This window comes from Rutidosis leptorrhynchoides, chromosome 7 (genome assembly GCF_046630445.1).
Source record: "Rutidosis leptorrhynchoides isolate AG116_Rl617_1_P2 chromosome 7, CSIRO_AGI_Rlap_v1, whole genome shotgun sequence".
Classification (NCBI taxonomy): domain Eukaryota; kingdom Viridiplantae; phylum Streptophyta; class Magnoliopsida; order Asterales; family Asteraceae; genus Rutidosis; species Rutidosis leptorrhynchoides.
Window position 1 is genome coordinate 67566120 of NC_092339.1, and position 26356 is coordinate 67592475.

Here is a 26356-nt window from a genome sequence, read left to right on the forward strand (position 1 = left end):
TATACATGTTTTAGCTTATTAAACACTCCCTATCATAACTAACAATAACTAACAATGCACAAAGAAAAATATACCACAAAGTATAAACAATTTAAATCATTGAGGGTCCCACATGCATATAAAACTCTCGCCAAATCCATGGTGAATGCCGGTAACTAACGCGGTGTAACTAAGTTGTGCCTACAGTTATGGGTAACGGCAAGTAACTAACGGGTAACTAACTATAGGGAGTGGTCTTACTCCAATCTCACATATTAAAAATTAATAAATTTTAATCCTTTTAGTCAAAAATTGAAAACATATTATCTTTTTGAGTATGTGGGAAAGTCATATTGCATTTATTGACAATTTAGGTAACTTACTTACCCCCTATTTGCCCTTATAAGAAAATTAGTGTCAATTTAAACTCTTGGCTTGTTAGAGCATGAGGTGTGGAACACAAATCTCCAGCGTCGGATTGTGTTTTGGTTCCAACCGACAGTCGGCCGACACCATTTCGGTGTCGGTCCGGCGTCTTCATACTCAAAGTCGAGAGCACGACGTTGGTGTCGTCGGAGTTTGTGGGCCCAAATTTCAAACTATTCGACCGTTTGCTCCTTTTTTTTTTTTTTTTTCTTTTTTTCTTTTTTTAGTATATAAATTTGTTTTAGATAATGATGGTGGAAATATGTAACGAGGAATTGCAAGGTATGGCTGCTGGGTTTGGTAGAAAATTTAGGGAAGAAGAGGCATATTTGTGATATATTTCATTTGAAGTCCCTATACTAGCACTATATACGATATTATATACCCTCAACTTAATAATGTATCAACTAAACATTAAACGTTTTATATAGATAAACACTTGCATGTCAACAAATCTGGAATATTCGATGTAATTTACGTATTTTATTCTTATTATAATTAATAGATTAAATTAATTAATAATTATAATTATAACTAGTAATAATAAAAACGAATTATTATATACTGGTAATAATTGAAAAACGAATTAAATATAAAAAGGTAAAATAAATTAATTATTTTTAAAAATTAATTAAATAATAAAAATATAAATATTTTCTATTTCCAAGACACTGAACTGACCATCTTCCCAATTCCCCTGTTTTTTCACCAATGTCAGTTTTCAGTGTCAGTCCAGTCAGCGTCCAGTCATCAGCAAGACACTGAACTAACACTGAACTGACGCGTCACCACATCCAGTGCTCTTAGTGCTTTGCTTTTATACAATATTATATTGCAGTTCAATAGCGTATGTATGCTTGACACCAGTACGATAAGCTACTAAACATATAAGCAAACCAAAATATGAACTAAAGCCGCCCAAGCCCAACCAATGGCGGAACTTGAAAATTATTTTTAGGAGGGCGAAAGTTAAAACATAACAAAAACAAACAAATATCAACATAGTTATATTATATACGAAATTACAAGTCGGTTCGAAAAACTTCACCTCCTTTTCACGGTTGCTTCCAAACCTATCTTTTTTCTTTTCTTTTTTTTTTTTTTTTTTTTTTTTTTAACAATATCGGCATCATCCTAAGAGAATTAACCACCTTCATGTTCATTTGTCACACACGCGTTAGAGGAAAACCACATTGAGAAAACCCCGTAGAGAATTGAACTAGCGATTTGGGCATTACCAGTGATCGAACTAGTGACCTATTAGAGTCCATACCTATCTTGTTACTGAATCCATTAGAAAATTGCATAAATTCAAAGAATATAAAATATTCTACTACAACAAATATAAAACAAAGTCTGTGATACGGTCTCTTCGAGTCGATCGTGAACTCCAAGGGATAGAAGCCGATTCGAGATTGCTAATCTCCAAAGAAAATAGATTAAGTAACAGACTTTTGCTTAAAGCAACTTTTCATTCATATCTCATTACTAATGCAAGGTTACAATTTATAGGAATAGAAATAACAGTTACATAAAGGAGTTAAATAAAGGAAACGTGTGCATGTGAACTACTTAATTAAATAACTATATTTAATGCATGAAACATGGGTGAACGTGGACTAGCATGCAAAACTTGTAGATCACAAAAGACCCTTTCCATCTCACGTGCATAGACTAATTCTTGTTATGCAAATGTGAGTGAATTAAAACTATACTGCTGGGCTTCTTCCGTTCTTCATTAGCTTAACAGGCTGGTAACACATTGGGTACTAATGGGCCTGCTACACACTTGGGCTCGTATCAGTCTGTTTATGAAAAGTACTTCGGGACTAAGGGGAAAAAAAAAAAGAAAAATGAAAAAAGTGGACAAAGATACAAATTTATAACAAACTATATATATAAACTTAATTGCTAAAAAATCAAACAAACAGATTATACGAACATACATACAATACTAGAACGAACAAATTGGGTATTATTAAGGTATCTATGAATTTGATATACTAATAACACCTAATAAAAATAAAATAATACTACAAATAAGTATGCGGGAAAACGTGTGATTTGCACGTATCAGAGTGATTTGATTTTGAAAATTATTGAATACACCCGGAAAGAAGTGCAGAGCTACAAATTTTACAATTTTTAGGAGGGCAAAAACTATATAAAACTAATATATACCCTCAAATACTATAGAAAATTACACATGCAACCCCAACTTTTGGGGAGGCGAGTGCCCTCCCTTGTCTCTTAAGAGCTCCGCCCATGCGCCCAACCAAATATGAGAAGTCAATTGGAAGAATACCTATTTTTTTAACTGCATGAAAGTTTGTAAAACTAAAAAAGACCACTAGAAAAACAATAAATTACAATAAGGGAGCAAACAAGATGCTAATTGAGTTCAGGGGAGAGTGGTAGACAAAATGTATATATTCGTGAAACAATTTACGTTGAGGGTGTGAATTTATATAAATAAAAAATAAAAATATTGAGCATTAGGAGTTGTCAGCTACTTAATTGAGCTAAAACAAAACATATAACACCACAAAATTCCTCAAACATATGAGCTACCACTATAAGTATTCATTTAATAGGATGTTCTCTCAGTCCCCGAAACAATGGCATGCACTCATAGGATATTACAATGGTATTAGAGTCGCTACTAGAAAAATCTGTTTACGACATGTTCAACGAAGTATTTAGAAACCATTTTTAAGGCTAGCGACGTACTACAGAGGAAAACCAGACGTCGGTATAAAAAAAGTCCAAGAATTTTTACGTCACTAACTATAAAAAGAGAGAGACCAGCTACGACAACTTATTGCACGACGTGGATCTAGCGACTTGTTGTACAATGCAGATTTACCAGCTTGTGTATTTCTATCGCTATTTGTGATACAATTGCTGAAAACTAGTTATATAAGATGCTGCTTTTGTCACAACTGTTGAGGGATTTCGTCTTCGAGTCACTGCATGAGTCAATATTTTGATCCATGTCCTTGTTTTTGCTGCTATTAAATCCATTAGGCTGTATATATTTATTTATGATTTCAGAAACTGACAAACAGGTCAATTTGATAAAAATAAATAAAATATGCACTGTTCAAAAGTTCAAAAATGTGGCCAAACAAACAAAAACCAAATTTACTAGTGTATTTGGGAAAAAAAAAATTATGAAAAATTGATAATGAACCACACGCAGAACAAAAATGAAAGTACATAGTGATTTAAAACGTAAGAAATACTTACCTTATAACAGAGGCAAGATTAACCACATGTACAACAAAATGATAACGTACGATGTTGCACCCACAACCCAATGTTACTAATCATCCATGGACGATAGTTTGTAAGAAGCTTCTGCACGTGCTTCTTCCAATTTACCAATTAGGTCTTTCATAAAACGACTATTCGTCCCATGAGTGATTCCCAATATATCGACAGCTTGTGTAAGAGATTTAACGGCTTCAATCGTGTGCCCAAGTAACCTGAATAAATCCATCAACATTTTATAATAGCTATAGAAATTGGTAACAACAACCAATAACCGTTAAACTAATGTCGATTTTGGCATACAATTTCATTTATTTGTTTCAGAAAACAGCCATTTTGACAGGAGTTTTTCTCAATCAAGTTCAAATTAAAATCAAATGCAAGCAAAATTATAGTACATGAAGAGTGTACACGAACCATTCAAGCTTCCCACAAGTGTAATATTGTAGACCTCGTAAAGGATGGATTTTAGGATATACTCCTATGATTAATTAAAATACATCCAGTTAATATATACAGTAATTAGTAATTGATAATTGCAAAATTATATGCAGGTGATAAAATTACTTTCATAAACTGGGATGGTCATCCTGCAATATATGAGTGCTTGTTTCCAATCTTGCAGTTCCATCAGTATCTAATTACCAAACTCAAAAATATAAAGTAGTTCATAAACACACAAACAATATAATTTTGTGTACAAAGAAAAAAAAAAGATATGGACATACAAAATTGTAGGGAAGAGTACTTGAAAACGTTACATGTATTAAAAGTAGCAATTTAGACTTATCTAATTATGAAAATGTGATAAAACTAGCATGTAGTTTACCCGTTAACGTATGAACGAGTTGATACGGTTTGTGTTTTATCTCAGAAAGGTCAAATCAAAGATCTAGCTTAAAGGGAATCAGTCGAATCAGTCAAACAACAGGTTGCTTGTCAATTGTCACCCAGAATACTTTTTCAAAGACATGTCTAATCTAACCAAATACATTTTGACCATTACCCAACCCGCCCATATTACCACTTCTAACAGACATATATCATAAACAAAAATGAAGAGAAATAAAAACGACATACTTTTAAGATAGTTTCCCTAGTTCTCAACAGATTAATAGAAGACGAATGACAAAGCTTCACTTGAAGTTTCTCAACCATCAAGTAGTTCTCGAGGGCTTCCTTAGTTTCTAATGTCTAACTAAGGAAGTTTTTCAATTACATAAGGATTTATCAAAGTATATGCCTACATACTTGTGACTACCAAAACATGTAAAAATATAATTTTCTTAAAATAATAATAATAATAATTTAAGTTAAGAGGATAGAGGATACGCCCATAGGAGGAGAGAGCTGAAGATGCCTTATCTGACATTGCTTTTACTTCACCAGCAATCTTTAATATTTCTTCTTTGTCCCTAACAAGCCCACATTGTTGACATTTAAATCCTCTACTGTCTGCAAATCAAATTAAAAAAAAATATATAAATATAAACACCAACAAAACCGAATCTCGAGAAATTAAAAAGTAAAGAGGTGAGATACCAGGATCACGAAGCAAAAAACCATCACATTTGTGGTCCTTGCATCTGTAGCCTTCAAGAACTGCACTTTCTTGAATATCATCAGGTTGGCCCTTCAATACAAACAAAGGATGGTAAGGCACTAGATGAACATACAAAAAGGTACGTGCCATTACAGCTTATGTAGCCGTATGAAGAGGCGGCAAAATAGGCCGGCTCCACAAGTTTGGTATTGGCTCGAAACAGGTACAGATCAAAACAGTTAACTTTTGGGTGCGGATCAGGTTGAGTGAAACACATTTGGCTAATAATATTAAAAAAATGAATGTAGTTGGTGTCTCATTTTTACTTACAATGGAAAAAATAAGGAAAATAATAATTACTGATCTAAATGTTTTAGGTAATTTTATGCATTAAAAGTACTCTGAGTTCTTCCTTTTAAGCTAATTTTTCGAATCAACTGTTTGATATCAAAGATAACTGAAATGAGGTTGTCATAACTTAATTGGTCATAAATCAAGCTAGCCCTTATGACTAGAGGGGCTTATGCACCCAGAAACAACTGTGAAACAGATTAAAGAAAATTAGTAATGGGATGTACCAGTTTTATGCAGCGAGGACAACTACAAGTAAAGAAGTACTGTTGTTTCAAAGCCTTTTGCCGAGTCATTGTGCTTCCAGCTGTCTCTATGTAACTTATCGAAATCTACAGCATGATATAAATACATATTTTAAGAAGAAAATTAAATAAGAACAAGGCTTATAATTAAGACAACCAACAAAGTTATATTAAACAAATTATGATCATATATACTGCCAAAAACTATAATCATATTTCCTGAATCAAAAGCATTTATGAATCATGCGATTAAAATGTTTAGCAACACTAACATCCATCATTTCATTTGTCTCATTGAGTCTGTTATCCTAATATATGATGTCAGCTTTATTGTTGTGTGAAATGTATAAAGTTTAGAAAGCATACCTCGCTACCCTTGGGTATTTGTTGCATAGCACGTACTGTTGCGATTCGGCCCTCAAATACGAGAACTGAATTTGGAGAGCAACTATATGATAAAAGTCATTCTTAAATTCATGTAATAATTAGAGTATCAAATAACCACATATGATTATAATTAAATAAATGTCACCTGTGATTAATGATGGATATGACAGGATACAACCCGGTTCCCAATGGTATCAGCTCACTATCACAGATCGTGTGTGCATTGCATGCGAGCTGTACGTTAGTACATGATTAATAAATGGTAGCACATTCAAACAAGCATATATACCACCCAACAATAAAAGAATTAGTAGTTTAACTTGCATCTGTTTGGTGACTAGTAAATGTAAATAAAATATTATTGCATGTTACATTAGACACCAGCATAATAATGCTCCAATGTAGTATACAAAGGATGGTTTTATGACATTTTACCTTTGAGAAATCTTCTGTAATTTCTTTGATATTGAGATCAGGCCATTGCATGATTATATTGACAAGGCTTGCCATTTGGGCATACAATACCAACTGCGTCTCTTCTACTTCGGCGATATCTTCACGAGATATTGTTAAAGATTACACCAGAATCAGTTGAACTAAAGAACCAAGATATAGTAATTTTAATTTAACACTACAAGTGTACAAGTGTATAACCAAATTGTATAATTTCAAATTGCCATTAACTTATATATAATACCTACAGCAAATAAGATATCCAAATGCATTAGAATCAGAATGATATTTTATGAATAACAGAAAAATGAAAACAGATGCAAGAACAATCCAATAGTTATATCACAAGAGTTACAATAGTCAATTGGATAGCTATCTTAATGAAAAGAAAATTTAATATAATGAAAGTTATCAATTCACTGAATTTTGTAAATAAATATAAAAAATAGTCCACATATGAAACTGTGCAAGGATACGAGAAACTATTTCTTTCACCAGATTGTAGTTGTCCATCGCAGTAGTAGGAATGACCTGGCAATTGGAGGAAGCATATCAACTAAAAAAAAGATAAATAATGTGAATTTGGTTTTAACAATACATCCTGCGAGAACACAGTTCAGATTTTTTTTTAAAAATAACCCTAGACATTAAACTACCATCACTAGATAGCCCAGTGGTTGGGGCCCTGAGATCCTTGCAAGAGGTCTCAGGTTCGAAATCCCGTCTGGGACGAATATTTAGTAGTGGCCAGGGAAGGGTTGGAAATAGCCAGGGAGTAATCCTGCTGGGCTGAGCCAGGGAGTAATCCTGCTGGGCTGCGTACATCAGAACAGGGAAAACCTTCTACCTTTTACCTAGACATTAAACATTTACTAATCTAGAGAGAGATTGCTAATCTAGAGTAAGAAAGTTTATGTGTTTGTGTGTGTGAAAAGTGTGAAAGTTGTATTAAAAAGGAAAATGAGTTGGGTATTTATAGGAATCCAATGTACCGAACCAGTACACCAATGAACCAGAAAATTGGGCAGTTAACCGGAAAAAGGCGCGAACATTATTGTGTTCGGTCGGGTCCATTCGGGACCGGGGCAACCAACCGGGCCAAGTGGCAGGAAACCATAAGAAAATGAATATGCAGAAAAAGGTTCTGACCTTTTCATTCTGCAGCTTCCTTCGAAGATAAAGTTTAACAATCAAGCGTATAGAAGGTGTAAGAGACGTTATTCTATTTTTATCCAGTCGAGCAAGTAGCTGGCATTCAAGACGATGCAGCTTCCAATCGAATTTCTAACATCATCACAAGTGAATATCATACAAGGTAAACAGTGTATCAAGAATCTATATATGTCAGCACAAAGAAAAGTATACCTGACATGTGCTCCCACAATAGCATACAACATGACAAGACGAGCATCTCTTTAGATTACTGGACGTAAAACACCAATCACATCTTGATTCCGTTGATGATTTGTTTGGTACAGAAACATACGGTTCTTCACTTAATATAACTTCTCCTGTATCATATAAAAATAGAAATAGATTCATCAACGTTCATCTATAATCATAATAATATTTTACTTTATGTCAATCAACAGACTAAACATTATACAACGTGGGGCAAATTGCTGTAATACTAGTATATATAAAGTATATATATATATATATATAATATTAATAACGGCTCCGGTTACTAGAGTATTTAGCTAAAATGTACACTTATAATAATTTATAGAAGTCTAACCAACCTGACCCGCCCATTTTTCCACAGCTACGAAAATAACTAGAAGTGTTGGTTGATCCAGTCAGGACAATGGATCGCAATGTATGTCCGATCCATCGGATATCCATCCGATCCGATCCATTATAGTGTACTGTAATAGATATGGATAATTTAAATGGATGATAAGCGAATATGGATATTGATATGGATGATATGAATATGTATGGATGAATTATATTTAAATGGATACGGATACAAAAAATAAATGGATATGGGATCACCCGATCCATATCCGATCCATTACCTTGCCTAGTCAGGACCCAACCTGTTTTGACCCACCCTGAACCTGAATCACCCGCCATTTGTGCCAATTCTTGCGAAGGGAATAAGGATTTAATATTCGCGATAAGTGAAAAAAGATACCTGGAGAGAAGTCTCGAGCGGTGAAGAGGCATCGACCTTTTTCCGGAAGTACTGAAACTGATACTCCATGCTCACTTACTAGTAGCCTTTGCAAATCCTCCATTAACTAACTTAACTGTAACTGCAACCTACCACAAAAAAGGCAAATAAAAAGAGATCAAAGACACCATTTTGAACTCCAAATTGACATTTAATTGGCAACTGAACCCAGCACTGATTTATGAAAGTGCTCTGTTTGTTTCTGAAATATTGTTAACTCAACTCACATATCTATTACCTAACATGAGTGATATTTTCAACCTCACTAGTATCTTAAAAATGTAGCTTAAGATAATTATATCTTTCCTACAACTCCATATTGTACTAGAGTTATTATTCAGCCTCTCTATTATGCAATTCTAATAAATAGAGGTGCAGTGCATCAATGTTACTTGACAATCAAGCTTAAGAATACTAAAATCAAAATTAATTCAACGCAAAAAGAGTGAAGCTGGAAAATTAATATGAGTAACAGTATTAGCAAAAATCAAAGTTACTCGAACAATTTAACATTAGACTAAAATATGCTTCGTACCTTCAAACAAGGAACGGAAGTAAAAATTAGGGTTTTACGACTATTCTTCAAGTCTTCAATTTGCTCATTTTGTGAACGACGAAGAAATCATTCAGATGAAGTTGAAGCCCTAGGGTTATTTTAGTAATATTTTCATACTAAATTTTCTAAATCAGCTCATTTGTTATATTTAATAGTAATAACATATTCCTGCCAGATGGCCGCGAGATCTTTCGGGTTGCATAATCATATTTAACATAGCATTATGTATTTACAGAATTAAAAATGCGTTGATGCGAGTTTGTTTGGATGTACGTGGTTAGTACCTAATGTACCTAATGGCCTACGCGTTTTTAATATCAGGAAAACCGAGTAAAAAAGGAGGACGAAACCATCGATATGATGTCTTAGTTTGAGTTGTTTATTATATATGTATATATATGTATGAAAGATAGCCCGAAAAGTTTAGCGAATTTTAAGAAGCGTTCGTTTCGCGTATAGTTAGTTGCGTTGTGTTCGTAAAATTATTTCGAGTTGAACGGTGGTGTCGGGAAACTTTAATTCGCGGCGAGGGAAGATACGACCCGTTAAAAATTGAGACAATATCATATATCCCCTCCTTAAACATCTAAATCACATATTTACCCAACTAAACTACTTAATATCATATATACCCGAACTAAACCTTTTAATCACTCTAATTTACCCATTTTCTTAAATTTATTATAATGAATAAACTTAAAAGTCTATATTACACATCCAATTACCATTATACCCTTCATGAAAAAATGTTGCTCTTGGAATTACAAGTCACCCAGATCTGAACGAGAACGAAGGTGAAGAAATATACGCACATATGAAATTCTTGTTCTTGGAATTGATGATACCCAACTAACCCAACTCATATTTGGAACACAAAAATACTTACATTGACATGCGTTTTCAGAAAGACAATGCGATTCAAGAAGATATGAAATCATCAATTGGGGATGAATAAGCAAATAATTTATTGGAATTTTAATATTTGTTACTTTGTTGCCACCTCGCCACCACTATAATTTTGGATAGTTAATTGGTCGGTTTCTAAATAAACAAATCACTTTGCTCTGTTGCCACTTAGGTTTAAAAGAATATACGGAGCATGAATCATCAAATAAAGATGGAGTCTGAATATCAATTTGTGGTTTAAAAATAATTAATTCTTAGGATTTTTATTTTTTATTAGTTGTTTAAGTGATGTTATTGTTGAATGATGATGAAGAACGCAGATGGTAAAATGATGCTACTGGGTTTTATTATTTGAGTAGATAAAATGAAGAAAATATAAAGGGTATAATGGTAACCGGATATGTAGTATAGACTATTAATTTTATTCATTATAATTAATTTCAGAAAATGGTTAAATTTGAGTGATTTAATGGTTTAGTTTGGATATATATGATATTAAGTAGTTTAGTTGGGTAAATATGTGATTTAAATGTTTAGGAAAGATAAATATGATAAAATCTCTTAAAAATTTGGGTGAAGTTTGTTTAAAGTTTTGTAATAAAATAATAATTTTACGTTTTATACTCCCGAAAAAATTGTAGATTGGACCATAGTTTAGGGGACGATTTTGTAAGTTTTTATGGGTTGTCGTTTGAAAAGCTTAAAATGGCAAAAACGACCAAATTTTTGACTCCAATTAGTATATAGGGTTAACTAGTTGTTGAAACCTCGCTTCGCGTCGGGGGTTCGGTTTTCAATGTATTTTATTGCGTTTAGTTTGTAAAATTATTTCGTGGCTAAAGAATGATGTTGTTGAAGCGCAACTCGAGTCGAACTAAAAGCTATAACCCGTGAAAGATTTAAATGTTATTTTAAATTAACAATATATGTCCATCTCCGCGTCTAGCTATGTAATTATCGACTTTTAAAATTTAACGCAAAATCAACGTGTATGAAAAGTACCCCAAATATTTAACTTTTTTAAAAAGCGTCCGTTTTGCGTATAGTTAGTGACATTGTGTTCCTAAAATTATTTCGAGTTTAAGGATGGTGTGGGAAAAATTTAACTCGTTGCGAGCGAGAAGATATGACCCGTTGAATATTTGGGTGGAGTTTATTTAAGATTTTTTTTATGAAAATGATTATTTGACACTTTACCCCCCTGATTGGGGGGTCGATTTGAATATTTGAAAAAGTGTAGGGGTCTTTGTTGGTGAAGTGAAATATAATTAGAATTTTAAAAAAAAGTGAAAAGACGAAAATGCCCCTAATTACTGTTCACCATTTTTGTCTATTAGATAATATAGTAAAGTAATTATTTATTAAATTACGAAGTTAGTCCCTCATACTAACGACCGTTGAATTAACGACCATTAAAGAAATGTCATTAAATTGTGACATGTGTCTTGCCATGAGGGTCATTTTGTCATTTCAGCTAGTTCTTTTTCTTCCACGCCTACCTGCTAAACTTTTACATCATCCCCGTTTGGTCTTTGACTTTCTCTTTCCCCACCTATTAATAATCATCTATCACAACTATTTTAGATGATTATTTAGCTATGAACAAGCATAAGTTAATTGTTGGCTGAGAACAAATAATGGTGATAGATGATGGTAGAATATGGAACTAGAAGGTTTAAATTGTAGAATATGGATGTAGATTATGGATTAATTCTAAGTGACTACTCCAATGTTGATTGTGAAATCAAAGAACAAAGTTATCAAGTTAAAATAATAAATATAAAGATTAAGATTAAGATAATAATAATATAGAAAAGGAAGATTAAGAACATATATTGTATAAAACATTCTGCAGTCACACAAGCACATAAAAAGAAACATATTTAAACTACCATAAGATGAGTATTTCATGTCTATTGTACATGATGTTGATCTAGACCCTTCATTGAAAGACGCGAATGCTAATTGATTATGTAAATGTAAAGAAAGATCCATGATTTCCGTATGGTACACGTTGAGGCAGATTTAGTTTAGCTACCGATTCATTCTCAAACTTCTTCGCATCAATTACTAGTACCTGCAATTACCACAAATAAAAATCATGTAAGAGATCGATGAATACACAAGTTATCGAAATTGTTTTTGTTATTAACTTATAATTTGTATACGCGCATAAGAAGTCTCATTATCTTCATCGTGAACAAATGTAACAATCCACCCATCATCTTCCTCAACACCTTCTGATTTTGCACGAAAGCTGCTCCAGTGCAAAAGTTGTTTTTAGGTAACCAATGATATTTTATCTTCACATTCTCTTCATCATTTATGCTTTGATTATCGGATTCTTCAAAGTACAACTTGGCTAGTCCACCATATTTAGTTTTTCCTAAATCATATATATTTCATAAAAAAATAGTTGTATAAATGAATACACGTGGCTTGAAGAACACCGTGGACTAGCTAGATTACCTGCAATAGAGCTTGCAAAAGAATCGAGAACCTGCGAGTATCCATATCGATTTTTAAGACCTGTGAAATCTGCATTAATAAATGGGAAGTCCATTGAGTATTCAGTTCGAGTTAGATTTCTTTCCTTGACCTCAAATGTCTCCATGTTCAATCTCCATTCCCTAACTCTAGTAAACAACATTCCTTCTTCTTCTCTCAATCCACGGCCATGGCCACTCTCGTTGTTATGTGATCTGATTGATTTAAAAGTATATGCTTTTGAGAACCAATCATATTTATCTTGCCCCCACTCAGGTCCCGGAATAATAGACTCATTAGCCCTGCATCCTCTTACAACAACCTAATTATATGATACAAATCATACGTCGAATGAAATGAAAACATGTTAGGCTTAGTAACGTCTACAATAACCGTGAGTATCTTAAATAATATATTTAAGCACCTCGTTTTCCTCTTCAAAACTATTCATTAGGTGATAAGTAACACACGGTTCTATAGGGAACCAGTTAATTGAGCCTACGTCACCATAACGAGGAATCACTGCAATTTTTGCATCTTTCTCCCTTTCGTACTTGATTAACCTACATCAATTCTCAACTTTTATAATATGTTTAATAGTGATATTTTCAATTCGTATTGGGAGAAGTAAGTTAGTATGCTGATGTTTAATAGTAACATTTTCGTACTTACTGGTCTCCTTTCATTAACCTTTCTACGTTGATTGTTACCATGGAATCAATTAATACAGTGTACCTTAATATCAAACAAATACAAAGCAAACAGTTAGCTTTTATTATAAATTTGCAACCCATTTAGTAATGGGAGAGGAATCGACGCAACTCACTTGTTTGTAACGCCCACTTCATGAAAAAATGAACATTGATCTAGTTGTAAGTCCAATTCGTGAACAAGCTTTTTTCCATCGGCTATAGACAAACTAAGTGATCAGAATATATGCTTAACACAAGTACCATATAATATTATCTTTTCATAGTACCTGAAATTACACCCACAACACAATAAGGTTTTGCACGCTCAAATCCGACAGTAATAAGTTCCCCAGTTCCTGGTGCTCTCTAAAAACAAGAAAATAAATGTTTTTTATATGAATATGTTCTAAATCATGTTAGAAACAGGTAAATAAACCTTGTGTATTGTATTTCAATGAACCTTTGGGTGCGATGTGAAAGCACGACGCCAAGCTCCACCAGGGTACCAATTATCATAAGTTTCAAGGCCGATTGAAAGTAATTGAAAGGATCGATGCCTACTTTTCATTCATAGAGTTACATATATACAGCATGATACAAACTACCTTACAGATAAATCAGGAAAGTATATCTCCTATTTTGAATACAATATATTCGGTATATTTGACTATGCTAAGTCATACTATTGCTAGCTGTACAATTGACTAATAATACAAATCCAAGTTATACAGTTGACTAATAGGGTCCCGCAGTCGAAGCGGGAGGTGGACGGACGTTGAGACTGGAGCGAAAGTCATCAAATAGTAGTCGAGGTAGTCCTTTAGTAAATATGTCCGCTATTTGGTACCGAGATGGGACGTGTAGAATACGAACTTGCCCACGAGCTACCTTTTCTCGCACAAAGTGAATGTCTAATTCAATGTGTTTTGTTCGTTGGTGTTGTATCGGATTGCTTGCAAGATATATACTACTCATATTGTCACAATAAACTATGGTGGCTCGGTTGAGAGGGTGATGAAGTTCAAGTAATAAGTTGCGAAGCCAACACGATTATGAGACCACATTGGCAACACCCCGGTACTCAGCTTCGGTACTAGAACGTGAGATAGTGGGTTGTCGTTTAGAGGATCAAGATATTAAGTTGTCACCAAGATAAACGCAAAACCCGGATGTTGATCTACGAGTGTCAGGACAACCGGCTCAATCCGCATCCGTATAGGAGATGAGTGAAGCCATGTTGGTTTTATGCATGTGTATCCCATAATGAATCGTTCCTTGAATATAACGAATTATCTTTTTCAGTGCTGCCATATGAGTGTCATGCAGATTGTGCATGTGTAGACACACTTGTTGAACGGAGTATGATATGTTGGGTCTTGTGAAAGTTAGATACTGTAGGGCACCCGCCAAACTCCGATAAAGAGACGGATTAGAATATGGATTTCCTATATTAGCGCTTAACTTAGATTTGACATCCACAGGAGTGTTGGGGGACTTGCTAGAACTCGTGTCTGCTCGTGCAATTATTTCTTTAGCATATTTAGATTGGTTTAAGAATAAGCCATTTGGTGTTTGTTGTACAGAGATACCCAAAAAATCACTTAAGTAACCGAGATCCTTCATGGCAAATTCAGTCGATAAATGGCTCATAATAGCGATGTGTAGCTCTTCTGAGGATGTAACAAGGATAATGTCGTCCACGTAAAGTAATATATATGCAACGTCTTTTCCCTTTTTGTAAATAAAGAGAGAGTGATCACAACGGCTATGTATGAAGCCGAGGGAGAAGACGTAGTTTGCAAATCTTTCGTACCATGCCCTTGGAGTTTGCTTGAGACCGTATAGAGATTTAGTTAATCGATAAATATGATCAGGAGAGTTAGGGTCCCGGAATCCCATAGGTTGATACATATATACTGTCTCATTGAGGTTGCCATGTAAGAATGCATTTTTGACATCGAGTTGACGTATTTGCCACGAGTGTGCAAGAGCGAGTGAAAGCACAACTCGAATAGTTGCCGATTTAACAACCGGACTAAAAGTCTCCATACAGTCTACGCCTAATTGTTGCGACCTGCCATCACCTACCAAACGAGCTTTGTACCGTTCAAAAGAACCGTTATAACGAAATTCATGTTTATAAATCCACATAGAATGAATGACATGCATGTGTGGTTCCTGAGTGTTGAGAAAAGTGACACCGAATTATAGCAAACCGCTAGTAATAATTGAAATGACGACAATAATAGGACACCGAGATTTAACGTGGAAAACCCCAATAGGGTAAAAACCACGGGCAAGGAAAGAAACGTTTCACTAATAAGAATAATAGGATTTACACTTCTCTCTAATTACAAGGATAAGTACTAATCTTTATATCTCTTGTAATTAGGAGACTAACACTCACAAACTCTCTATTAGACTTTTAGTATACAAGATACACTCTTAAATTTGGGATGATGAATGAGCTTACAGATCCATCTATTTATAGTAATATAAATAGGGTTGGTGAAGTAGTCTGCTATACCAATTCATACACACGTATGAATGTAAATAACCCATAGCAAACATGAAGTCAACAAACATGGTAGGTGGCCACCAAAGGAATAGGAACTCTGACTTCTTTACTTCCATAATTCAGCCACACTTATTACATGTGTAAAATATATCACCAATCACATTTATTTCAACAATCTCCCACTTGAAAATTTGATTGAAGCTCAATAAATCTTCACACCATAATCCTTCCTTTCCAATGATGTTGCTTACGTTTCCGCTAGGCCGCATGAGGAACGACACCAAATAAACTTGTCACGGTTGATTGACTTTGTTAGAAAATCGGCCACATTGTCGTCAGTATGAATTTTCTGCACATCCACGGTTCCTTCTTTCACTTTCTCACGAACAAAGTGATACTGAACTCGTATATGCTTTGTCTTTGAATGAAATGCTGGATTCCTTGCAAGATGCAAGGCACTCTGGTTGTCACAAAATAGAGTGATATTCTCTTGTTTGTGCCCGAGTTCTCCAACAACATCTTCAACCATACTGCCTCTTTAGTAGCGTGAGTAGCTGCTACATATTTCGTTTCTGTTGTTGATGTCACCACAACTGACTGCAGTTTTGAAACCCAGCTTACTATTCCACCACAAAGTGTGAAAACATATGCAATGGTAGATTTACTTTTATCGATATCGCCTGCATAATCTGAATCAACATATCCTTTGACAATAAATTTCGGTTCCCCATAACATAATGCAACATCTAAGGTTCCCTTGATGTATTTAAGGATCCTCTTTACTGCATTCCAATGCTCTTTACCAGGATTCACCATGTACCGACTAACTACTCCCACTGCATGTGTAATGTCTGGTCTTGTACATATCATTACGAACATTAAACTTCATACTGCTGATGCATACGGTACTAGAGACATCTCCTTCCTCTCGTATTCACTGCTAGGACACATAACGGAGGATAACTTGAGATTAGTAGGAAGTGGGGTTGATATTGGCTTATTATCTTGCATATTGAAGCGCTGCAAGACTTTCTTCAAATAATTCTTTTGAGAAAGCCAAATCTTTCTATTATCTATGTCTCGGTGAATTTGCATCCCTAGAATCTTGTTTGCGGCACCCAAGTCTTTCATTTCAAACTACCTAGCCAATTGAGCCTTCAGCTTATTAATACGATCTTTGTTGGGGCCTGCAACCAACATGCCGTCTGCATATAACAGTAAAATGACAAAATCATTGTCCCCAAACCTCTTGAAATATGCACAAGGGTCTGCATAAAGTCTGTTATATTCAAGGCTCATTATGAAAGAATTAAATCTCTTGTACCAGCATCTCGGCGCCTGTTTGAGACCATACAGAGATTTCTGTAACCTGCAAACCAAGTTTTTTTTCTTCTTGTAGTTCAAAACCTTCTGGTTGAAGCATATAAATTTCTTCTTCAAGATTTCCATGAAGAAATGCAGTTTTCACATTTAGCTGCTCTAGATGCAAATCAAATGTAGCACACATCGCTAGAACTACTCGAATTGTCGTAAGTCGAACCACAGGAGAAAATATTTCATTAAAGTCCGTACCTTCTTTCTGAGCATATCCTTTAACCACCAGTCTTGCACGATACCGCTCCACTTGATCATCGCCATTTCGCTTGATCTTATGCACCCATTTATTTTGTGATGGCCCCGTCACTTGGTCCCACAGCTTGATCGAACTTAAATGAATTTAATAAATGACATTGCATTCTTTTATTTCAAAAGTTTCCCAAAAAGGAAAGCATACCAAAATATGTAGTTTAAAAGTAACCCAATATATTAATAATCCAAAGTTGACACAAAAACATTGTCAACAACCCACAAGTATCAATTATGGAAAAACCGAATGCAAGCCAAAGTTTCATTAATTGTTTCATAAAAATCTGCCCAAATGCATGCAGACTCTTCTAAACACAGCGGAAGCATCACATAATCTCAAGTACCTGTGAAAACATGCGAGTAAACTGTCAACACAAAGGTTGAGTGAATTATAGGTTTAAATAATTGAATAAACTTTAGACCACAAGATTTAAAAATGTTAGAAAACATTAAACATTATTCCATTATCAATGAGCCACCTGGTAACCACTTAACCCTTTATTTACCCTTGCCAAACACAATAAAAATATACACTGGACAGTGTATCTACAATAAAATACGAAGTACTAAACATTTCGATTATAAATTGCTAGCGCGACTAGCTCGATATGGGGTTGTCAAACCCGATAGATCTATCCGTAGGATTCGCGTTCACCGGTAGAAACCAATGATTACAGTTACCAGACTAGGGAATATTTTTGTCCAACTCACAATGAATAATTTAAATTTAATTGTCACTTGTGTCTAAACGTGAAATAAAATGCATGTAATCACATTCCAAAAATATACTTTGAAAAGTATGTAAAAACGGGACTATAACTCACCTTAAAAGTAATGAAGTAACCAACACAATTAAGCGAACAGCAAATGTAGTACAGTGATCATGAATGATCACAACACCGACCTATAAATAAAGCAGGTCAATATAAATAACTAACTTAGGTCAAGTCTTAGTATGATAGCTATTGTACATGTTGCAAGTAGACATGGAACAATACTCAATATGCATCGGTTTGATCGGAACAGCTTACGGACACACACTTTCTATTTTTAGAAAGTTTCTATTTTTAGCAGGTTTCCATTTTTGGAAAGTTTCTATTTTTGGAAAGTTGCTATTTTAGGAAAGTTTCCTTAATTAGAAAGTCAACTAAAAGTCAAAGTCAACCGAAAGTCAACTCAAAAGTCAACCTTGGTCAAACATAGTCAACGTTAATTTTAAAAGTGTAAGTTATAGTAATAATATATGTTATAACGTTTATTAAAGTTAAATATGTCTAATTATGTCATAACATAAGTTTTATTAAATTAAAATGAATTATTAAAGTTAATATAAGTTTAAATGATATAATTAATATAACATAAGTATTTAATTAATTAATTAAATATTAGTCATAATATAAATATTATTAATTAATAATAAATTTTAAATCATATCATAAGTATTATTAATTAGTAATGAATTATTAATCATATCATAAGTTTCTAATTATAACTATTAAATCATAAGTATTTAATAATTAAATTATAATTAAATAATAACTAAGCCTTATAATAATTAAATAATTATTTAATCTTTATTATAAGTCTTAGTATAATAATCTCATAATATAAGTTTAATACTTATCATAAGTATTTTTTCCATTAATAATGAAGTATTATTAATCATATGTTTAATTAGAAAGTTAATTAAATCATAAATATTAATTAAATGATATAATAAATATATATATATATATATCATAAGTTGTAAATAATAATAATTACTTTCTTATCATAAGTAATTAAATTATAATGAAATCCATTATTTATATCCTAAGTTTAATAATTAATCAAAAGTTTTAAATCAAAAGTTCACCGGGTCGTATCCTGAGCCCCGGGTGTCGGTTTTCGGCGAGCCTTACATATATCTCCGCCTAAGTAAACTACCCGACACTTTGGTACACTCAAGAACACCCCAAGAACAGTCCACAAGTCGTGATGTACAGCCAACACACCACTTGCAACTTCAATTCAATCAAAAACGTGTTTTGAACGTAACGGGTGATTCGTGGCTCGGATTGAGATGACCCGAACATGAAAGTTCGCCCCACCATCAGTCCTAACACACTAACACACCCTAAAGTCACCAAATATGGTCACAAAGTCGGACCAAACCTGGTTCATACCAAAATCACATTCAATCTTAACAAAATACCACTTTGATCATAACTAGGGTTCCGGGAATCGAAACGACATGAATCCGGTGTCTAAAATTAATGTCTTGATGAGAGGAACTCATTTATATACTTTATTTTAACTTTTATATCAGTTACAAAGTCAGAAACACATGAAAAAGCTGCTGTTCAAATTATATCAAACCGAAAACATATGTAAACGAGCAATTCTACGCATACAATCAACATTACAACAACTAATAATCATCATACTATTAATAGATCATCAAAATACAGAAAATTAAGGAAAAATTAAAAGTTCTAGGGTTAGGGTTTATACCCTAATCAAGAAACGATAAGTATAATCGCGTAGAGAACGGAACGAGGAACGCGTTGATGTATAACAATCCTTGATCCAAGCTATGAAAATTGATGAAGATGATGTTGTTATGGTGGTGGTAGGCGACGGTTAGGGGACAAGGGAAGAGGAGAAGAGAGCAAAATAGAATTTAGGTTTAGATAAATGAGGAAGTGATAAAATAAATTGCCAAAAAAAAGAAATATGGGGAGTATCCTCCCTCCCCCCTTGGTTTGGGCTGAAATTGGGATGGGGTGGGCCCCATGGTGGGCCAAGTTGATAAATGGAAGAAACCTTGTGGCCCGAAAGCCCGAACGAAACCCGAAACGCGAAAACGCACTTACGCGATTAAAAATTCGAAAAGATAACAAACGCGCGACGAAAAATAAATATAAATACACTATATAATAATATGATCTTAAAATATCATATTTAAAATAATTAGGATTTAAATATCCCAAAAACGCGTCCGTTGGTTTAAAAACCGAAAAGATTCGCCGGACAGAAATCTGCGATTCGTATAAACGTACGTTTTAAAATATGAATACATATATTCACATAACACATAATAATTAATATATTATTACTAAAATAATAATATAGGTCATGAAATGACGTAACCCAATTAACAGTTAACGGTCGTTAAATAATTAACGGTAAAAGATAACGGAAAAAGTAGGGTCGTGACAGTACCTTCCCGTTACGGAAATTTCGTCCCGAAATTTAAGCAGGTGCAGGGGTTGACTCAACATCTGGGAACAAATGCGGGTACTTCTGCTTCATCTGATCTTCACGCTCCCAAGTGAACTCGGGACCGCGTCTAGCGTTCCATCTAACCCGGACAATAGGAATTCGGCTCTGCTTAAGAGTCTTAACTTCTCGATCCATAATTTTAATAGGTTCCTCAATAAAGTGTAGTTGCTTATCAACTTGAAGTTCTTCCAAAGGAATAGTCTTGTCGGCCTCTGCCAAACACTTCTTTAAGTTCGATACATGAAAGACATCGTGAATAGCACTGAGTTCTTGTGGCAACTTCAAACGATAAGCCGCCGGTCCAACTCTCTCAACAATCTCAAACGGTCCAACAAAGCGAGGACTTAGCTTTCCCCTTTTACCAAAACAGATCACACCCTTCCAAGGTGAAACCTTTAACATAACACGATCACCAACTTGAAATTCCACATCTTTCCTTCCCCTATCGGCATAACTCTTTTGCCGACTTCTTGCGGTTCTCAACCTTTCCTTAATCTGTACAATCTTCTCGGTAGTCTCGTGAATAATTTCTGGACCTGTGAGTTGAGCATCCCCAACCTCATTCCAACAGACAGGAGACCTACACTTCCTACCGTACAGAGCTTCAAACGGTGCGGCTTGAATACTTGCGTGATAACTGTTGTTATAAGAAAACTCAGCTAGCGGCAAATATTTATCCCACCCATTACCAAAATCAATAACACACGCTCGCAACATATCTTCCAACGTCTGAATGGTCCTTTCACTCTGACCATCCGTTTGGGGATGATAAGCGGTGCTCATATCTAATCTAGTTCCCAAGGCTTCCTGTAAAGATCACCAAAACCTCGATACAAATGGACTGTCTCGGTCCGAAATAATGGATACAGGAACACCATGCCTAGAAACAACCTCCTTCAAGTACAAACGAGTAAGCTTCTCCATTGAATCTGTTTCCCTAATCGGAAAAAAGTGAGCCGACTTAGTGAGTCGATCTACAATAACCCAAATAGTGTCATAGCCACCTGCAACTCTCGGTAACTTAGTAATAAAATCCATCGTAGTTCCTTCCCACTTCCACTCGGGAATCTCGGGTTGTACCAACAGTCCAGACGGTTTTTGATGTTCAGCTTTAACCTTAGCACAGGTCAAACACTTAGCCACATACGTAGCCACATCACCTTTCAAATTTGGCCACCAATACAGCTCCTTAAGATCATGATACATCTTTCCTGAACCAGGATGAATAGAGTACCTAGACTTATGAGCCTCATCCAAAACCAGTTGTCACAGTTCACCAAACTTCGGAACCCAAAGACATCCTGCAAAGTACCTAGTACCATTTGCTCGAATCTCAAATTTCTTAGCCATACCTCTTACGTTCTCTTTCACAAAATTCTCTTCCTTTAAGGCCTCAAGAATCTGCCTTGCGAGGTTTGTTCTAATTGTCATATTCAAGGCCCTAAACATGGGAGGTTCAGCCCTTTCTTTACGACTCAACGCATCAGCCACAACATTGGCCTTACCCGGATGATACAAAAGTTCACAATCGTAATCATTCAACGTCTCAATCCACCTTCGTTGTCTCATGTTCAACTGTTTCTGATCGAGGATATGTTGAAGACTTTTGTGATCTGTGTACACAGTACACTTGACCCCATACAAATAATGTCTCCAAATCTTAAGTGCAAAAACAACGGCCCCCAACTCTAAATCATGAGTTGTATAGTTCTGCTCGTGAATCTTCAACTGACGTGATGCGTACGCAATAAATTTCTTTCGTTGCATCAAAACACAACCAAAGCCTTGAAGCGAAGCATCACAATAAACAACAAAATCATCATTAGCCTCAGGTAGTGACAATATCGGAGCGGTAGTCAACTTCTTCTTCAAAATCTGAAAAGCAGTCTCTTGTTCATCCTTCCACTCGTACTTCTTCCCTTTATGCGTTAAAGCAGTCAGAGGTTTTGCAATACGAGAGAAATCTTGAATGAACATTCGATAGTAACCTGCCAATCCTAGAAACTGACGAATCTGAGTAGGAGTTTTCGGAGTTTCCCACCTTTCCATCGCCTCAATCTTAGTAGGATCAACTTGTATCCCTTGTTTACTAACAATGTGTCCAAGGAATTGAACTTCTCGTAACCAGAATGCACACTTAGAGAACTTAGCGTACAACTCTTCTTTCCTCAACAGATCAAGCACTAACTTCAAATGTTCCTCGTGCTCTTCATCACTCTTCGAATAAATAAGGATGTCGTCGATAAACACAATAACGAACTTGTCCAGATAGGGTCTACACACAAGGTTCATGAGTTCCATGAACACAGCCGGTGCATTCGTCAATCCGAACGGCATAACAAGAAACTCAAAGTGACCGTAACGGGTGCGAAAAGCAGTTTTCGAAACATCAGATTCTTTAACACGCAACTGATGATAGCCGGAACGAAGATCGATTTTTGAATAAAAAGATGAACCCTAAAGCTGATCGAACAGATAATCAATTCTCGGAAGGGGATAACGGTTTTTAATAGTAAGCTTGTTCAACTCACGATAATCAATGCACAAACGAAAAGAACCATCCTTCTTCTTAACAAACAGAACAGGAGCTCCCCAAGGGGACGAACTAGGATGAATAAAACCTTTGTCTAACAACTCACGGAGTTGACTTGACAATTCTTGAAGTTCAGAAGGTGCAAGACGATAAGGAGCACGTGCTACAGGGGCAGCACCGGGAACAAGATCAATTTGAAATTCTACCGCGCGTTGCGGCAGAAGGCCAGGTAAATCTTCGGGAAATACCTCGGGAAAATCTCTAACAACATGAACATCTCCAACACTCTTCGTTTCTTTATCGGAATCAAAAACATGGGCTAGAATAGCATGACAGCCCTTGCGAAGATGTTTAAGAACCTTCAGACAGCTAATAAGATTTAACTGTCGGCATTTCTTATCTCCAAGAACCATCCGCGGCTCTCCAACCCCATTAGTAATACGAATAGCTTTATCATAACACACAATCTCAGCACGATTCGCAGATAACCAATCCATCCTAATAACAACATCAAAACTACCAAGTTCAATCGGTACCAAATCTATCTCAAAATCTCTACCAGCTAAACTAATGTTACACTTACGATGCACAGTCTTAGCAGTGAGTACCTTACCATTAGCTATTTCAACAACATACGTATTGTCTAAAGGAGTTAACGGTGTTTTGATTTTTGGACTTAATTTACTCGACACAAAACTCAAATCAGCCCCTGAATCAAATAGTACATAAACTGATAAATCGTTGACCGAGAACGCACCAGTAACAAGTTTAGGATCTTCCTCAGCATCCCTAGCTTTAATGTTGAACGCTCTACCACGCGCAATCTCTGCAGTCTTCTTGTTGGGACAGGCATCACGGAAATGCCCCGGCTTCCCACACTCGTAACAAACTCTCGGATTACCACCATTATTTGACTTTCCATTACCATTACCATCACCATTACCATTACCACCTCTATTACCAGCATTATTACCACCTGCGGCAGGAGCAGTAGAACCCGGCAGAAGCACCATACAATCCTTAGCATTGTGTCCCTGTTTGGAACACCTCTTGCAAGTCACGGTACAGAAACCATCATGAGCCTTGTAACAATGTGGACACACATGCTGACTGCGGTTATTCGAACCAGAAGTATCCCGCTTTTTCTGCTGATTCTGGTTTTGATTGCGGTTATTGTAACACCGGCAATTTTTTTTTTTTTTTAAAACACAGCGGAAGACTTTATTAACAAACACACTATTAGTCGTGTCATTACATTAATCTGAGTAATTAAGTTTAAGTTTACACCACGGTGTTACGTTATCACAAAACATTATTTATACAAAAGTCCACATCAGAGTTGGGTTGTCAAACATGTCTTCTGCAATAGCACCCATCCCGACTAGCAGTACCTAAACCTGCAAGGGGAGAATATGTGGGGGATTAGCGCACCGCTAAGTGAATGGAATCTATCTAACAGATATAGCTTAAGTTACACACAAGCTATATACTAACAACAACACATGCTAACTACCAACTAGCATATAATAAGACAATACGAGGATCGGCGGCTTGTACGAGCACACGACTCCTAGCTGATCGGACTTGAGTCTACCGATAGTCCCTGCTACTCAATTCACAGTATAGTTATCCAGATGCATGGGATGCATCGTTCACACTATACTCCACAATCAGTAGCCTATGGACCCAACCTCCCCTAGGCACGGTTGACCTCATACGGATTCTAACCTCTCCTAGGCACGGTTTCGAGTCCCCAGTCTCCCTAGGCCCGACTGGTGCCATTCACACAGTGTACACATAATTCACATACAACATCAGGCAAACGATATTATTCTATCATAGCAATTTCTACACTATGCATGGTAAAAGAGTCAACCACAGTAGCATGATATGCTACTTAAACTCTATCCGGAGATAGACCCACTCACCAATTACCACCAACTGCTCAGTTATTATTTCTGAGCTTCCTCCTTGTCCTTATAACCTGAGAACAACACAAACAAAGTTAATATACATATCCAATAAATAATATAATCATTTCATATGATTAACTAGGTCATAACACCATATATTCATAATTTTATGAGTCTACATCATGACTCCACTCAATAATGGCATACAGGTGCGTGCAAAACACGACATACACACTAAAACTCCTTTTCTGGCCTAAAAACAGTTTGATCTAGTTTCTTAAAAGTTCACCATTAAAAAGTATTCTTTATTACGATTCTAACGATAGTTTATTCATCAAAAACGGAGTTACGTTTTGAAAGTTATGCCCTTTTCAATTTCATAAAAGTACTGTCGCAAATAGTGACACTGTAGCAACTCGGAACTGTAGCAAATAGTGACACTGTAGCAACTCGGTACTGTAGAAACTAGGGCACTGTACCAACTCGGTACTGTAGCAAATAGTGACACTGTAGCAAATAGTGACACTGTAGCAGTTCGGGTACTGTAACAAAATACTGTAGCAAAATACTGTAGCAACTGGGTTTCGAACTTCTTACGCTGATTTTAAGCATTTTTCGCCCAAAACTCGATTTTTGAGTGTTTTTGATCCGTTTTTAAGCACATGTAAGCTACTAAACATATATACAACCTATTTCTAACATCAATTAAGCATAACAAACACCAAACATGAAGATTCAAGCTTAAAATCACACTTTTTATTCAAGAACACAAAACCCATTTTGAGCAAGAATTAATACATGAATCTATGATATGCATACCTTATATTGATCACGAAATCACTAGGAATATATCTCTAGCTTCAATTAATCCAAAGGCTTACAAAATCAAATTAGGGTTTATGTGTGTGTTTGTGTATGTGTTCGTGTGTGTGTTTGATGACATGAGAAATGGATAGAACTATCCAGATACATACACTTAAATGAGTTATAAACTCATACCCCATATCACACAGGTATTTACTAGT

General features: G+C 35.3%; 1 protein-coding gene and 1 pseudogene across 5 annotated transcripts; both read right to left on the reverse strand.

The window, feature by feature from the left end:
* Positions 1–2880: 2880 nt before the first annotated feature.
* On the reverse strand, positions 2881–9500 carry LOC139857158 (histone-lysine N-methyltransferase ASHR1-like). 5 transcript variants are annotated; one of them, XM_071845888.1, is made up of 17 exons: positions 9372–9500; positions 8798–8925; positions 8400–8525; positions 8023–8168; positions 7807–7941; positions 7134–7188; positions 6640–6758; positions 6350–6438; positions 6184–6265; positions 5800–5904; positions 5221–5311; positions 5011–5133; positions 4759–4865; positions 4246–4315; positions 4096–4159; positions 3655–3893; positions 2881–3433 (listed from the first exon to the last, which is right to left on the reverse strand). In XM_071845888.1, exons 2-16 carry the CDS (start codon positions 8898–8900, stop codon positions 3731–3733), a joined length of 1578 nt encoding a protein of 525 aa, XP_071701989.1. In that variant the 5' UTR covers positions 8901–8925; positions 9372–9500; the 3' UTR covers positions 2881–3433; positions 3655–3730. The 5 variants fall into 5 exon arrangements, with proteins under 5 accessions (XP_071701989.1, XP_071701993.1, XP_071701990.1 ...); XM_071845889.1 differs by lacking the exon at positions 8400–8525 and having other exon boundaries at positions 2882–3433; XM_071845892.1 differs by lacking the exons at positions 8400–8525; positions 9372–9500 and having other exon boundaries at positions 8798–8912.
* A 2767-nt stretch (positions 9501–12267) lies between these two features.
* Positions 12268–26356, reverse strand: part of LOC139857095 (carotenoid 9,10(9',10')-cleavage dioxygenase 1-like) — a 55168-nt pseudogene continuing 41079 nt past the window's right edge.

What these genes read in the sequence shown, in the direction of transcription:
- LOC139857158 (XM_071845888.1), bottom strand. Translation starts at nt 8,900, where the DNA reads ATGGAGGATTTGCAAAGGCTACTAGTAAGTGAGCATGGAGTATCAGTT. An exon ending in CGCTCGAGACTTCTCTCCAG is followed by an intron (nt 8,526 to 8,797) that starts GTATCTTTTTTC and finishes TATCTATTACAG; the next exon opens with TACACTATAATGGATCGGAT. An exon ending in ATTGTGGGAGCACATGTCAG is followed by an intron (nt 7,942 to 8,022) that starts GTATACTTTTCT and finishes TGATGATGTTAG; the next exon opens with AAATTCGATTGGAAGCTGCA.